The following is a 13,082-nucleotide window of genomic DNA, read 5'->3' as shown; positions in this document are numbered from 1 at the left end:
GGCTACAACTAGAATAAGAACAAAAGTTTAATATTCACTTGTATTTTATAGTAAAGCTGAGCTAAGATGTTGGTTTTTGAGAAAATATATAACTCTATTGTTCAAGGACATGGCAAAGCACAATAATAAAGCCTGCTGAAGTACAACAAATACCCGCCCTTAGTTAGTACACTTTAAATGAGAAAGTTGAAGTTTGGCCAGTAGATTGAGGACTGAATTGGGACTGCAGACTCTTTGGTCTGGTTTTTTTCTTGTTGTTGTTGTTTTTTTTTTTGTTTTTGTTTTTTACAATTACAGATTTGCTCAGTGATAACAATCATATTGTCCACCTGAAAAGCAGTCAATACCTTGGGAAATGAATCTGAAAACTTCAGAAAAGATAACTTCATATTTTTACATCCCTCACAAAATGCAAACACATTAAAAACACATCTAAGTAATGCATATTACAAAATCATCTGAGTCTTAAATATTTTTGTCCACATTACTAAACTTCTTTTTTTTTTTGTTTTTCTTTAAAGAGAGAATGCCAAAAAGACCATAATATCTTTCCAGGAAAGGCTTTTTCCACTCATTTTATAAAAAAAACATACGTTTCAGTAAACAGTTTAGGACATCAGTCATATTTACCTGCTTCCCACACATTCTAAATACCATTCTGACAGTTCTGAAGGAAAAAATAAGTTGTTTTCTATGAGGTATTATGAAAAAAAGAAAATGGAAATTAAATTTTTATTTTTATTCAAATTTAAGTGTAGATTTGCACTGATCTTTTAAAACACTTTGAGTGACTAAGTCCTGAAAGTCTATTGCCAGTGCAAAAGAGCTTGCAGGATAATGGATGTGCATGTGCACACATGGAAATGTCACAAGAATGCAACTTCAAATGATTTTGATTCAATTTCAAATAAAAAAGCAGGTTATGGCCTACAGTAAGACATTACTTCTTCATTTTTCAATAGCTAACAAATTTTAATAATTTGAATATAAAATTAATTGTGCTAAAAGCCCATATATGATACAATGAACTAAAAAAATGCATCAATGTTTTTAAATACTTGGAACATTCACTATGGTTGCTATGACAACTAACCTGTGATTTCTGACTGCGAAAAATCCACAACCTTAAAAATTGCTCAACTTTATCAGTATTTATGATTTCGTTCTAAAGTAATGTATTGATAAGTGCTCTTACACTCTTGGTGTAAATACCATATATTTAAAACGATAACAAAGCTTGGTAAGTTTAGGTGTTTGAAACTTCCGAGACCTTTGTGGGAAGCTTCACACCACTACTTGTATAAATAAGCTGCAAAAATCATCTCTCTGCCAACCCATGCCACATTTTAGCATAGAACACTGATGAATGGAAAGCAGCCTTAAACACTCCAGGTTTTGCACAACAGCTGCTGCAGAACAGGAGGGAATCACCACAGCTGTCTTGTATCTAGGTGATAATGCTGAACTTACAGTTGAGAGCAACATTTTAAATGGCTTCCCTCACAAATTTCAACTTCTCTTTTTTAAAAAAGAGCAAACAGTCTCCCAGTCAAGCTGATTCAGCAAATAAGTTATTTAAGCCATAATCAAAAACTATTTTGAAGGCTTAGTAATTATTTTATGGAATATAAACAAGGCACTTGTTTGAAGACCCAGATGGCTTTAATGAATTAGAAGTTTAATAAACTGCATCTAGAAGCTACGGGCAGCAAAGCCAGCCTGGAAAAGCTCACTATGCATCCAAGTGTACTTTACATCATCTCTGAAAACCAAAGACTGGTCATCAGAAACAGACATCTTGGTATTTATGCAGTATTATAGTTGCACAAACTATTATATTTCTCTACTCCAGCCAGTACCATCTAATCAGTGAATTTAAAGCAACTTTAAGATTCCTTCTCTTTTAGTTTCAAGTTTTTCAGTATTTCCAAGAAGGAAACGTAACAATCAGGTAACTACCACTGATCAGCCTACTACAGATTCCATTTCATCTGCTACTTCACAAAACCAGAAAATATTTTGATGTGTTCTATACCCTTCAGCAAAGCCAACATAACAAAACCATTCCTTCAAACAATAACTGCAGTACTCAAATAGAACTGCAAAACCCCTGGCATCTAAGTATCTTCGATGCTGGACATCTAAGAAACATATATTCAAAACAACAAAAAAAACTTTTCTGGATATGAGTAGGATGAGACTATATACAGCCCTTTTTTTTTTTTTTTTTTTTTTTTTTAATATTACAAACATGTCTCCCTAACCTTCTTTATCTCAATGAAGCACACCAGCACCGTTTGTTCCATAGCATAGAATTCATAGATAATTTTATGTAGCTATTCAGAAAATATACATTCTGAACATACCAAGCGATCAAGCCTTAATACATGAAAACTGAGCAGCAATAATTTTGTTTCACCCAGCTCATTCCCATCCATCAATATAATCCTCTCTGGAACAGTTAACTATCTACCATGATGTAATTATAACTATTGATTATTTTTTAATCTACGCATCAGCAACACTCCCAGCCTTCTATGAATAAAAATTCTGAAGTTTGACAAAAAAAACTCAGCAGAATTTAATCTAAGATTCTCATACCAATGCTAGATAACACTAGGCATTTGTTCAACATTCTCTAATGAACTAATAAAAAAACCCCACAGTTTACATCAAATGAAAGAAAACCCTTCCATTCCAGTGCTTTCATCATCAACTCATTTTAGGAATTAAACTCATTCCTTTCTTTGCTACAAAGGACCCAATAAAACCTCCTGCTCTATTCCATTATTGTACTAACATTTTTGTTACTTATTTGGAATTCTTCCAAGGGCTAAAAACCACTCCATTTTTTTTTTTATGTCAATTGCATGTCTTGAGCCTATGTATGGTTCAGATTTTAAAAAATCTCCATTAAGGTGTGGTAGAAGCAGGGAGGCTTGAAACTTTAGCAATTAAACTCCTTTTGTGAAAGTAAATATATATGACAACTCATTTCTAAATGCAAAAAATATTTCTTAAAATGCTCTTGGTTGGGAGTCTCAGGTTTAGAAAGTTAAATTAAAATCTTCAGCTAACAAATTAATTGTTGAGGGGCAAACAAGCAAAAAGCTTTATCATTTGCTGTAGGAAATGACATTAACCTGTCTATACAAGTGTTTGTTTCTCTTAGAAAAAAAAGTGTCAAGTGTATATAACTACATTTGACATTTTTATGTTCTATTTAATGCATTTGTAAACAGCAATATTTATTAGCTAATTTAGTACTGACATTGTCTATTCTCTCTGCATGCAGTGCAAAGTGGTAATAAACCTCCAAATTTATGTTGAGATGCAGTGAACAGGAAAAGAAACTCTCGTGAAAACACAGAATTAGAAAATAAAGACATTCACTTCATAACCAAGTAAGATCAGTTAAATAAAGCCATCCTGTGCAGTTTTCATTCCTGAAGTTAGTTTGTGATAAGTTAACAGTGCTAAGCATGGGGAAGGAAAACCTTAGTCTGCAATCGCATATTCTCATACTCATTGTACAGTCTCAAAATCAGCACGTGTCATACAAATACTTGTCAATTTAAGTAAGTTCTTGTCCATCTCTACTCTCTGTAGTTACATATACATCCCACAAGCTTCATATTGCAAAAGTTACATCTATAAATTCTTATCCCCCAACACATCTTACAACTAATGCTGTAAAGTCAACAAACCAAGTCATCAGAAACGTACTTTGTCTTATACACGCCTGGGCAAGAGTAAATAGCTCAGGTGATCTTTCCTCTAACAACTGCTGGTGAATATTCACACATCTTAGAGTCCACCAAGGTAAGGTCTGAAAGAAAATAAGGATACTTCAAGTGAAGAAATTTTTTAAAATTGAAAGAAATAAATGGCTTTCAAATATAAACTATCTACTGCATTGTTATTTCTAAGCATATACATACATGCACAAAAAAAAAGTGAGCATAGGCCTAGCATAAAGATGATTATATAAACAGCTCTTCAATGCTCTAACAGAATTTGATGTGCTCTGCTTCTATTCATTTCTTGAACAACTCTTTGAATCAGCAAATCTGTAGGACTACCATCTGGTAGGAAACTCTGTAAACAGGAGATAAAAGAAATACCTGCATGCTTTTTTTGGACCATCCACTTACTATTCTGATATTCCTAGCTCTTGTAACAGAAAAAGACAATACTAAATAAAAAGCTGTACCCTACTTCTCTACTTCTACATCATATTCTCAATTTTAATGAACAGCTATGATCTCACTCTTCAGTAATCTTTCCAGACTACTTAGTCACTTTTTATGTGGAAGCCACTGAATATGTCTGGCCACCCAGCATAGCCTTTGTATGCATTTCTTCTTTTCTACCTAATCTCATATTTTATTAGATGGGGGTAGAAAGGAGACTAAGAAGAACTGCAGTTACACAAACATTTTGCAATCAATTGAAATTACTCATGTTTGTATGTAGAATTTGAAAAAGACAAATACATCACTGAGCCAAGTAATCATCCTACATGGAACTGTACCTAGATTGCAGCTCAAGAAATGCCTGATCTTAGGATGCTGCGTGCACAAAAATTCCCTGGCTTTTTGTAGTAGGCTTTTCCCTTTCTCTCTGCACCAGATGGAAATATGTGGAAAAGCTAACTGATAGTATTCTACTCTCATAATCATACCTAAGATAATCATCTGTAAATGCCCACTGGTCAAACCTAAGTGCTAAACACTATTCAAGGAAAGCCATCTAAACCAATCACATATAGTTGACTGTAGTGCCCTTAGAAAGGAACCACCAAAAAGAATAATAGTATCTATTTCAAAAAGTAATGAAAGAATTTCTGATATCAAACTGAACAAAGCAAAGGAACAGAAAGAGACTTCGTGGGAAAAAAAAAGTCACAGCCCAATATTTTATCACATACTTAAAAGCTTAAAGGCAATTTAAATGTAAGCTGAAGTCGTTTGAAACTTATTTATATAAAGAAATACTTGTTTTCCAAGCAATTGAGTGCTCAGTTCAATGAGACAATTTCCTGAGGACAAATGATTGCCATTCAAAAATTTTAGAGTTACAGAGAACGTGTTTATAGAAGTTGCAAGCAAGTCATCTGAATTCTTTCCATTATTCTATAAGCAATGTTATTTTGGGGGAGCTGCATTAAGAATATTTTTGATGACTTACAAATATTTAATTAGCTATATAAAATATATACATATTTTATAAAGTGTTAACATAGGCTCGTTTTGATAAAACAGATTTCAGAGTACACTCTCCTAATTTCAATTTATGTTAACTAATCTTAAGAATAAAAGGTATTAAGAAGATTTTCTCTGAATAAGGATGAAACGAGAAAGAATGGCAAACTTCAGTTGTTACACTGACCTGTTGAAGAATGCAGTTTTTAATCAGCTGTTACCATTGGACTACTAGTCAAACTTGTAGCCAGAAGTAATTGAATGCCCACTGGGTAGAAGGAGGCCCATAATTACATCAGTCTGAGGGGAGGCAGCATGGGAATTCCCTAAACAAAGTACATCTCTTCCCTCTCTGACTGACTCAGTTGCTGAAATTCAACAGCATTCATCTGTGAATAACAGGGAAAACGATGGAAGAGCTTGGCTTCCAGAAATACCATACAGTCAACATCTGCCAAACAGTTTAAGTCATCATTCATACAAAGACCCAGCTGGGAATGGATGTTGTCAGCCAAGCGTAAAGAGGGACCATGTGGCATTTTGTTCTCCAGCCAAATTCTGTTAAACCAGAATGCAATAAAGAGAAACTGCTGCTGTTAAGTCCTCCACTTCCAAAGGCTAACAACCTGCCTACTGCTGAGCTACGAGAAAGGCAATGCCAAAAACCCACTCAAGAAGAGATTTAAATCTCTTTTAAATGTATGAACACAAGAGAATTAAGGTAATTCCCACATGGATGCCTGTGAAAGATGTTGAGGACAATGAGAAAAAGAAATTACAATTACATCTAGAATTCACGGCTTCGAATCTGTACAGTAGTAGTTAATGGCATCCCAAATCTTGTCAAAAAGGCCATAGAGTACTTTTTATTGGACATTCGGGTTCTCTTCCCCCTTCTTCAATATTGACAGAAAGTAGATGCCTTTTCAAAAGGTTCTTTTCTATTCAATTTTTATTTTTATTTTTTTTTTTTTAAGATAATGTAGGGATTTTTCTTTTTTGAGGACTACAGTGAGATAATACGTCATCTTTAAGGAGGAGATACTTGTGTTAAACTGTAATGACTCTCAATTATTTCTTAGAAGAACGAACCTCAGAGTAGCAGAAAAAGAACTGTAAGAAGTAATGGGGACTTAATGAGGCATGAAAAATAAAGAATGAAAAAAACACAATTAATGAATACTGCACAGTCAATTATTTGTCACATATTCCTTACCTGAAGAGATGAGAGTTTGTGTCTTGAATTCACAAGGATTACCCTAGCTATGAGCAGCAAGATAGGATGAGAAGTCAAGGTATACACTGATTCAGCATCTAGAACCAACATCTTCAGAATTGTGGCATGCAGCATTTTTGGCTGAAACATAAACAAGAAAAGCGTCAAGGAAATGAAACTTAAGTTTATGAACAAACTCATAGAATTAGAGAAAACTACAATTTACATGTTTAAGGAGAAAAGATCTGCTCAAAAGTATCACGATGTTTGGAATTCCAGCTGCTTCGTAAGTCGCAATGAATTCTACCTTGCCTCTTGCTAGAAAGACAGATCAATGGGATCTGAAACACTCAGATTCCTCCCACCTGAAATCCACGTCCTTTTAATGTTAGTCCCATTTAATACTTTCCAGTATGTAACTCTTCCCATAATCTAAGAAGAAAAACTTCCGATAAATAAAAGCCACTTAGCTTGGCATATCACAAATAAATTAATTTGCTAATAAATTTAGTCAGATGGTACTCAAATACACTACATATTCCTCCAAGTTACATCAATGTGCATTAACTTCCTCTCTCACCAGAAGGAACTTCCTGTTTGAGTGACATCAGGGTAGCAACATTGGAGCCATTTTTCTATTTGTCAAATCAAAAAGACCTCTCTGTTTTGGATGCTTTTATGTATGACATTCACTACAGTAATTATTTTTCTAATGGGCTTGAAGTAGCTCTCCAGGAAACCTGTTTCTTGGTGATGACCATTAGATGACAGTCATGTATTCTTCTCTCCCTTTTAATGTAATGAAAGCATTCTTCAAGCAGTTAATCTTCAGATTTGGGCAGATGTCAGTTTACCACTTAACATTTGGTTCTCATATGTGGAGGTTTCTGTTGCAAACTAAATAAAGTATGGCTTTTGTTGTCAAATGGCATGAAAGGGGGGAAAAAAAAAAAAAAAAAAAAAAGAAAAGAATGGAACAAAAGAGAAAGCAAGAAGGTTAAATGACACCTTACGCTGAAGTCACTTGTCTGAGAAAGATTTTTATTCTGTCTACACAAACAGGACAGAAGCTACTTAAGTCACATTCATTTCAACTTTTTAAACTAAACTGGTAACATAATTCCTAAGATCTTTGAAACTCTTCTCAGCACCTTTACCACTAGATTACTCTTAATAAACTGTTAAGCCACATTATTGCCCTAGTTCACTTTCTAATAATCACTACTTCTCCTTACAGTAATTTTCAGGCTTTTTTTTTTTTTTTTTCTGATTTGCTTAAGTTTTTTAAAACTGTTTAACATGTGTTATCATTGAAAATTACCACTGACTTCTTGCATGACCTCACTGCAACCATTTCAATTCTAACATTAAAAACCAAATTTACAATGGTCTCACAAGCCACTTGGGAAGAAAGAAACTACCCACTGGATGTATATTAGATGCAACCTACCTCCAGTGATCTAAAAATGGAATAGCCTTACCAACATCTCTAACTATTCTTAGTCTTGAAAAGTGATAACTTGGTGCTTCTACAGATTCATTTTGGAAATGCACGTCATAGTACACTTCACATAAATTCAGTTTAAAATAAACTTGTTTTCCTCTCATTTATTTTGAGTCACTTCAGAATAAAAGTAGACCACATTAAATACCCACTGGGAAAGCAAACAAGCTACAGACTTTCTAAAGCCTTATAAACCTACTATAGTAACATGCACTCATCTCATTTATGCACCGTAGCAACCAGTAATGTCAAATTCACATTTCAAAGCCTTTCATTAGCTCAGTCCAGCTAGTGTAACATCGGAAGGAAGAGCAAGAAAGGGAAAAGGGAAAAAACATGTCACAAACTAGCAAATAAGCCAGCAAGTCTCAGAGCCAAAGAACTGTTATGAGTTTTAACAAAACAGTGTTCTTTTCCACAGAGCAAATATCTTTTTACTAAGAAAGTTTAAACCAACATCTTTTCATTCAACTTATGCTCTAAGACTACATTATCAGTGTGTATTTCTACCATCGGAATTCACTATTCTAAGGTAATCTTTCAGGTGAGAGAACAGCTACATATAAAAAGAGGTGGACTTCAAAGTTTTCACAGCTTGAAGGATTGAAAAGTCTGCATTGAAATTCAAAACACTGGCAGAGTAAAAGGAAATTGGGAACTTATCTTCTTGTGTCTAAATGCTTAAGTTAGACAGCTTCCATATTTATCTCAATTCTCAGAAACCTCATCTGTTTCAAAATAGACACAATTTAACACAGCGCTTCAGACCTCAATTAGATGGTTGAGTCTTTCCTTCCTTAAGCAAACTTGCAATAAAAAACTACAATTACTTTATTTAGGCTGCCTCTCGATGAGCCCAACCAGCAACAGGTAGGCAATGCAGAGCTAAGGTACATATTGAAGAAAACAAAGGTAAACAAGCATAAACAAATCTTCAAGTGGAAGTAATTGATTACCAGTGTTCTTGCTTGCATTGCCTGTAAGGCCTACTTTTGCTCCCCTGTTAACTAAAGAAGTATTTTCCAAGTAGCTACATTACATACGTATAAGCAATGTAACGCAGGGCCAAACTGTAGGCTATTTTAGCAGACCACCTTCACTCACAAGATTTTATCTCCTCATTTAGCTTTTACCATCCCATCTCATATAGCCCAGAAGAGGAAGAAATTCTAAAAAAAAAGAAATTTAAAAAAATAAAAAATTAAAATCTTCAGAACCTTCATCATGTTAGGGCCTGGTATTCAAGCCGCACAACAGTCAACTTCAGTTCCAGTTCTCTTCAGTATGGCTAGCTCATGCTAAAAGAAGCCAAGCCAAGCACACAGGTCTAGATCAAAAGAAACTTCCAACAATTTGGGCTGGCAAGGGTAAGGAATCATACTAGATTTGAGACAGTAGTGGCACGTATTTCACTGGTATTTTTCACAACTGTTTGTATCTACAGAAATCTGGTAGCAGTTTAATTCCTTTCAGTAAAAGAATCAAATCATGCATAAAAGCAGCATTAATACAAGCATAAAGAAAAAGATTTACTCAAATTTCAAAACTCATTATTTGAAACCAACCTGGAAGCTAAAAAAGGCCAGCAAGAGCTGTTCATATATCTATTTGGAAAATTCCTAAGCTATTTACATGTGCTACCCATTTACACATTCAGATCTTCTTCCAAATGGAGTTTCTGTTATCAAATGTATCCTGCTTGTGTATACAAAAATCAGAGAATAAAAAACAAAAGCAGCTCAAAACTCACAACAGCCTAACATTTTTAATCTTACTAATGTTTTGTCCAGTTCATCAACTGAATATACTGAATTCAATTTTATCAGTTAATGCTCTGTATCTCTGAAAGACAAAGCAAGATAAACATGCTGCAATCTAAACAATTCTGTACCTTTCATTTCTTTACATGCAGACAGACAGTGACAATCCTTAAAGACACAAGGAGCCAATCCCGCTTATTATTAAAGCTCGGTAACAATGTTTTACTTCAATCCCTGCAAATTCAAAGGCAGAACTGAAAGTCTGTTTTACCTTTTTTTTTTTTTCTTCTTTAAATCTAACTTAAGTCAATTACTATGAAAAATACAAAAAATACTCCAGGATGAATCAGAGAGAATTTTCAATTGGTGTGGTAAAGTCCTGAAGATATTTTAGAAAAATGAAAAAACCAAAAACACCAGGTGTTTTTCTATTTAGAAAGTACTCGGTTTTATGGAGGACTCGCAAACAAAAAGCACAAGCTAGTTCTGCAGGATTTGGTGGTAGTGGATGGTTGAACTAGATAACCTTAGAGGTCCTCTCCAACCTTAATGAGTCTGTGACCTAAAAATAAATCCTAATGAAGTACATGCATTTAAACATAATTCAGAGAAGTCTGGCGTCTATTTGGAGGATGGGAAATAACACGCACGTATTCATGAGTACTGTTCATGGACAATAAACAAGAGGCCCCACCAGCAACTTATCTAAAATAGACTGTTTCATGATTTGTTCTTCATTGAAATTAATTAATCTAATGCAGTCTTAATGTACTAATAAGAAAATAAAATCAGAGATGCATTCAACAGTTGTCTGGGAGCAAAAATGAAACTGTGCCACTGACTCAGAGGATAAACTTTCAAGGGACAGAAGTGACAGCAGTAACATAGCCTGAAAGACATAAATTTAAGATGAATTCAATAAAGTATTCTGAAAGTAAGTTTTGAAAATATTCCTGAAATAAATGAGACACTGGTTCAAAGTTCAAGGTTCAAAGTCAGTAACACTACCTACAGCAGACTAAGAGAAATGTGACTTTTTTTTTTTTTAAGCCTTGACATGAGAAGATCATTTCAGTCTGAAAACTTGAAAAATTGAAGGCCTGTTAAAAAAGAAATAGTTCCAGCACTGACAACACACTATGAAAGATTATACTAGCAGAGAGAAAGAAAGCTAGAGCTATATTTTGATACACTATTCCTGAATACCTGTGAATGCAAGAGAGAAAATGCTGGATTAAAAGGAGCATGAAAATGTCAGTTTGTTGAGATGCTCATTTTTATAAAGTGTTTATATACTAACAATTATTGAAAAGTATATACAGAAAGATAATTCAAAGCATATAAAAGTGTGTGAAACAACACACTTAAAGAAGTGGATATTATATTTTAGCACATAACTGTCTTGAACTCTTGGAAAAAAACAACCTTAACTTCCCAGAAAAAGATGCTATACATAGCTGTAATACACATAAAGCTAATAAACAGCTGAAGCTTCCAGCAATATTGAAGTCTCTTCAATATATATTCAGCACTCCTTAGAAACCAAGTATACTCACATCCATTTTCTTTTACTACTGATTTAGTTTCTGGAATATGAACACCACAAAAGCAAACACCTGTCAATGCGCTGCATTCACCGCTGTAACTAAGCTGGAAACTTTTATTCCCTCTATTTAGCAGAAAATGCATCCCATTTGTCTATTAACACAGACAATAAACAGGATGGCCGATAGAAGTTAAGAACATTGTGTTTTACAGGTATAGACACTGTTGATGATAGCCATTCTATGACTACCATCATAGGCTGCAACCTCTGTGTTCGACTGCAGCCTGTAGGTACACACTAATAGAAAGTGTAAGCATTCTTCAATAGATAAGCATAATACTAAGCTAACTGGACTATGATATTATGTTTATAATACATAATCTTAAAGATTAAAACCAAAGAGAATGGAAGAAATGAGTTTGTATTTCTTATTTTTAACTGTAAAGAAAGACTGAACACTTTTCCCTCTCACGTTTCCTACTAACTCATTTCTTACTTTCAAAGGTTTAGTAGCCTCGATTTCCACTGTTCTTTCTTATTTAACCATTAGAAGACCACATTTGACTTAATAGTATCAAAAACAAAGCAAAAAATAAGCCTATACACCTATACACACACACACCATGCCATTCCTGAAATATAACACAGATAGATAACTATGCTAAAGAAAATGCAATAGATACTGTATCTGAATTAAGTAATTTAGAAATACAGCTTTGCAAAGGAAGCTAGAGGAAGACTTCACCAGCTATGGAATTCCTGCAAAAACATACCACAATAATGCAACACAAACCCAAAGGTTTTAAGTGAACTTGCTTACATACTTGTCAAACTTCCCCTTGCTCCACAATTTACAGCAATTACATTGCTCATGGCTTATGCCTTATTCACAGTCAAATTCTAAACTCAAAATCTCATGCAGCTTTAGCGTTAGCAGAGAATAGTGCATGTGCTTCCCTGACGTGCTGCAGTAGTCAGTATCTTACCACAGCTTTAATTCAAGGGGAAAAATAATGCTTGAGAAGCTATGCTGAACCACAGATACAGGAGTCAGTACAGTACTGCCATGAGAAACACACATAAACTAGTATTATTTGTGTAAAAAGATTTCAAAGTAAATAAAATTGACAATCTTCTGCTTCACCACCTATATTCTTCCCTTCTAAAAGCTCTATCTGAGTTACTTAAACAAAAGCAACTCATTTGGTCAGGATACTAATACCGAAATCTCAAGAAAGCCTACCTTACTCTAAGGCAGGAACATTTCTAAGCCATTTATCATTATCTCTCTGATCCAGCTAAAGACGCATTCCTAAATATAAAGCTTATTGGATGCTGAAGTCCTTCAAGAAATACTACTCTAGAATAAAAGTATTTCCTATCCAAAAGGATAGGAGATTTCCAGCAGGAAATCTCTAACACTGAAGCAGACCAATCCTGTAAGTACTTTCGGTATATTTAGTATATATTTAAGAAACCATATAGTTGATGATGTGATGGCAGCCAGCATGATCAGCAACGAAGGCAATTTGTTCTAGCCCTGCACCTCGTTAATGTGCCTTCTCTGGGTTATTCATGAATAGAAGTCATTGTAGAAGAACAGCTTATTAAAATTCAAGTATACCTCAAGACATTTCTGTAACAATGCAGATGGTAAAAAGTCCTGCAGCTGTAAGTGAACAGGAGGCCCAGTCCAATTGCTTTGAACGAAGAGCTGCAAACTGCCCACGCCGAGTAGAAACATCAGCCGCTGCCTGTAATATAAATAAGAGAAACACTTAGCAATAGATCAGATTTGTAATTAAGATTACAAGATCTGATTCATTCTCCACTAATTCAAAAGTTTAAAGCC

At 34.4% G+C, this 13,082-nt stretch overlaps 1 protein-coding gene across 1 annotated transcript in view; it reads right to left on the bottom strand.

Moving 5' to 3' along the window:
- The window catches only part of TTC27 (tetratricopeptide repeat domain 27), a 102,950-nt gene that overhangs the window by 83,902 nt on the left and 5,966 nt on the right, over positions 1–13,082 (bottom strand). Inside the window, exons 3-5 of the mRNA XM_042812472.1 lie at positions 12,855–12,984; positions 6,421–6,561; positions 3,727–3,829 (exon numbers count right to left, since the gene is read on the bottom strand). Of these exons, the coding sequence (XP_042668406.1) occupies positions 3,727–3,829; positions 6,421–6,561; positions 12,855–12,984 (374 nt within the window). The remainder of the gene's footprint in view (positions 1–3,726; positions 3,830–6,420; positions 6,562–12,854; positions 12,985–13,082) is intronic.

This window comes from Centrocercus urophasianus, unplaced genomic scaffold (genome assembly GCF_019232065.1).
Source record: "Centrocercus urophasianus isolate 14NV4802_14NV808 unplaced genomic scaffold, USGS_Curo_1.0 seq_10, whole genome shotgun sequence".
NCBI classification, from domain to species: domain Eukaryota; kingdom Metazoa; phylum Chordata; class Aves; order Galliformes; family Phasianidae; genus Centrocercus; species Centrocercus urophasianus.
This window is presented reverse-complemented; position numbering and strand designations above follow the sequence as displayed.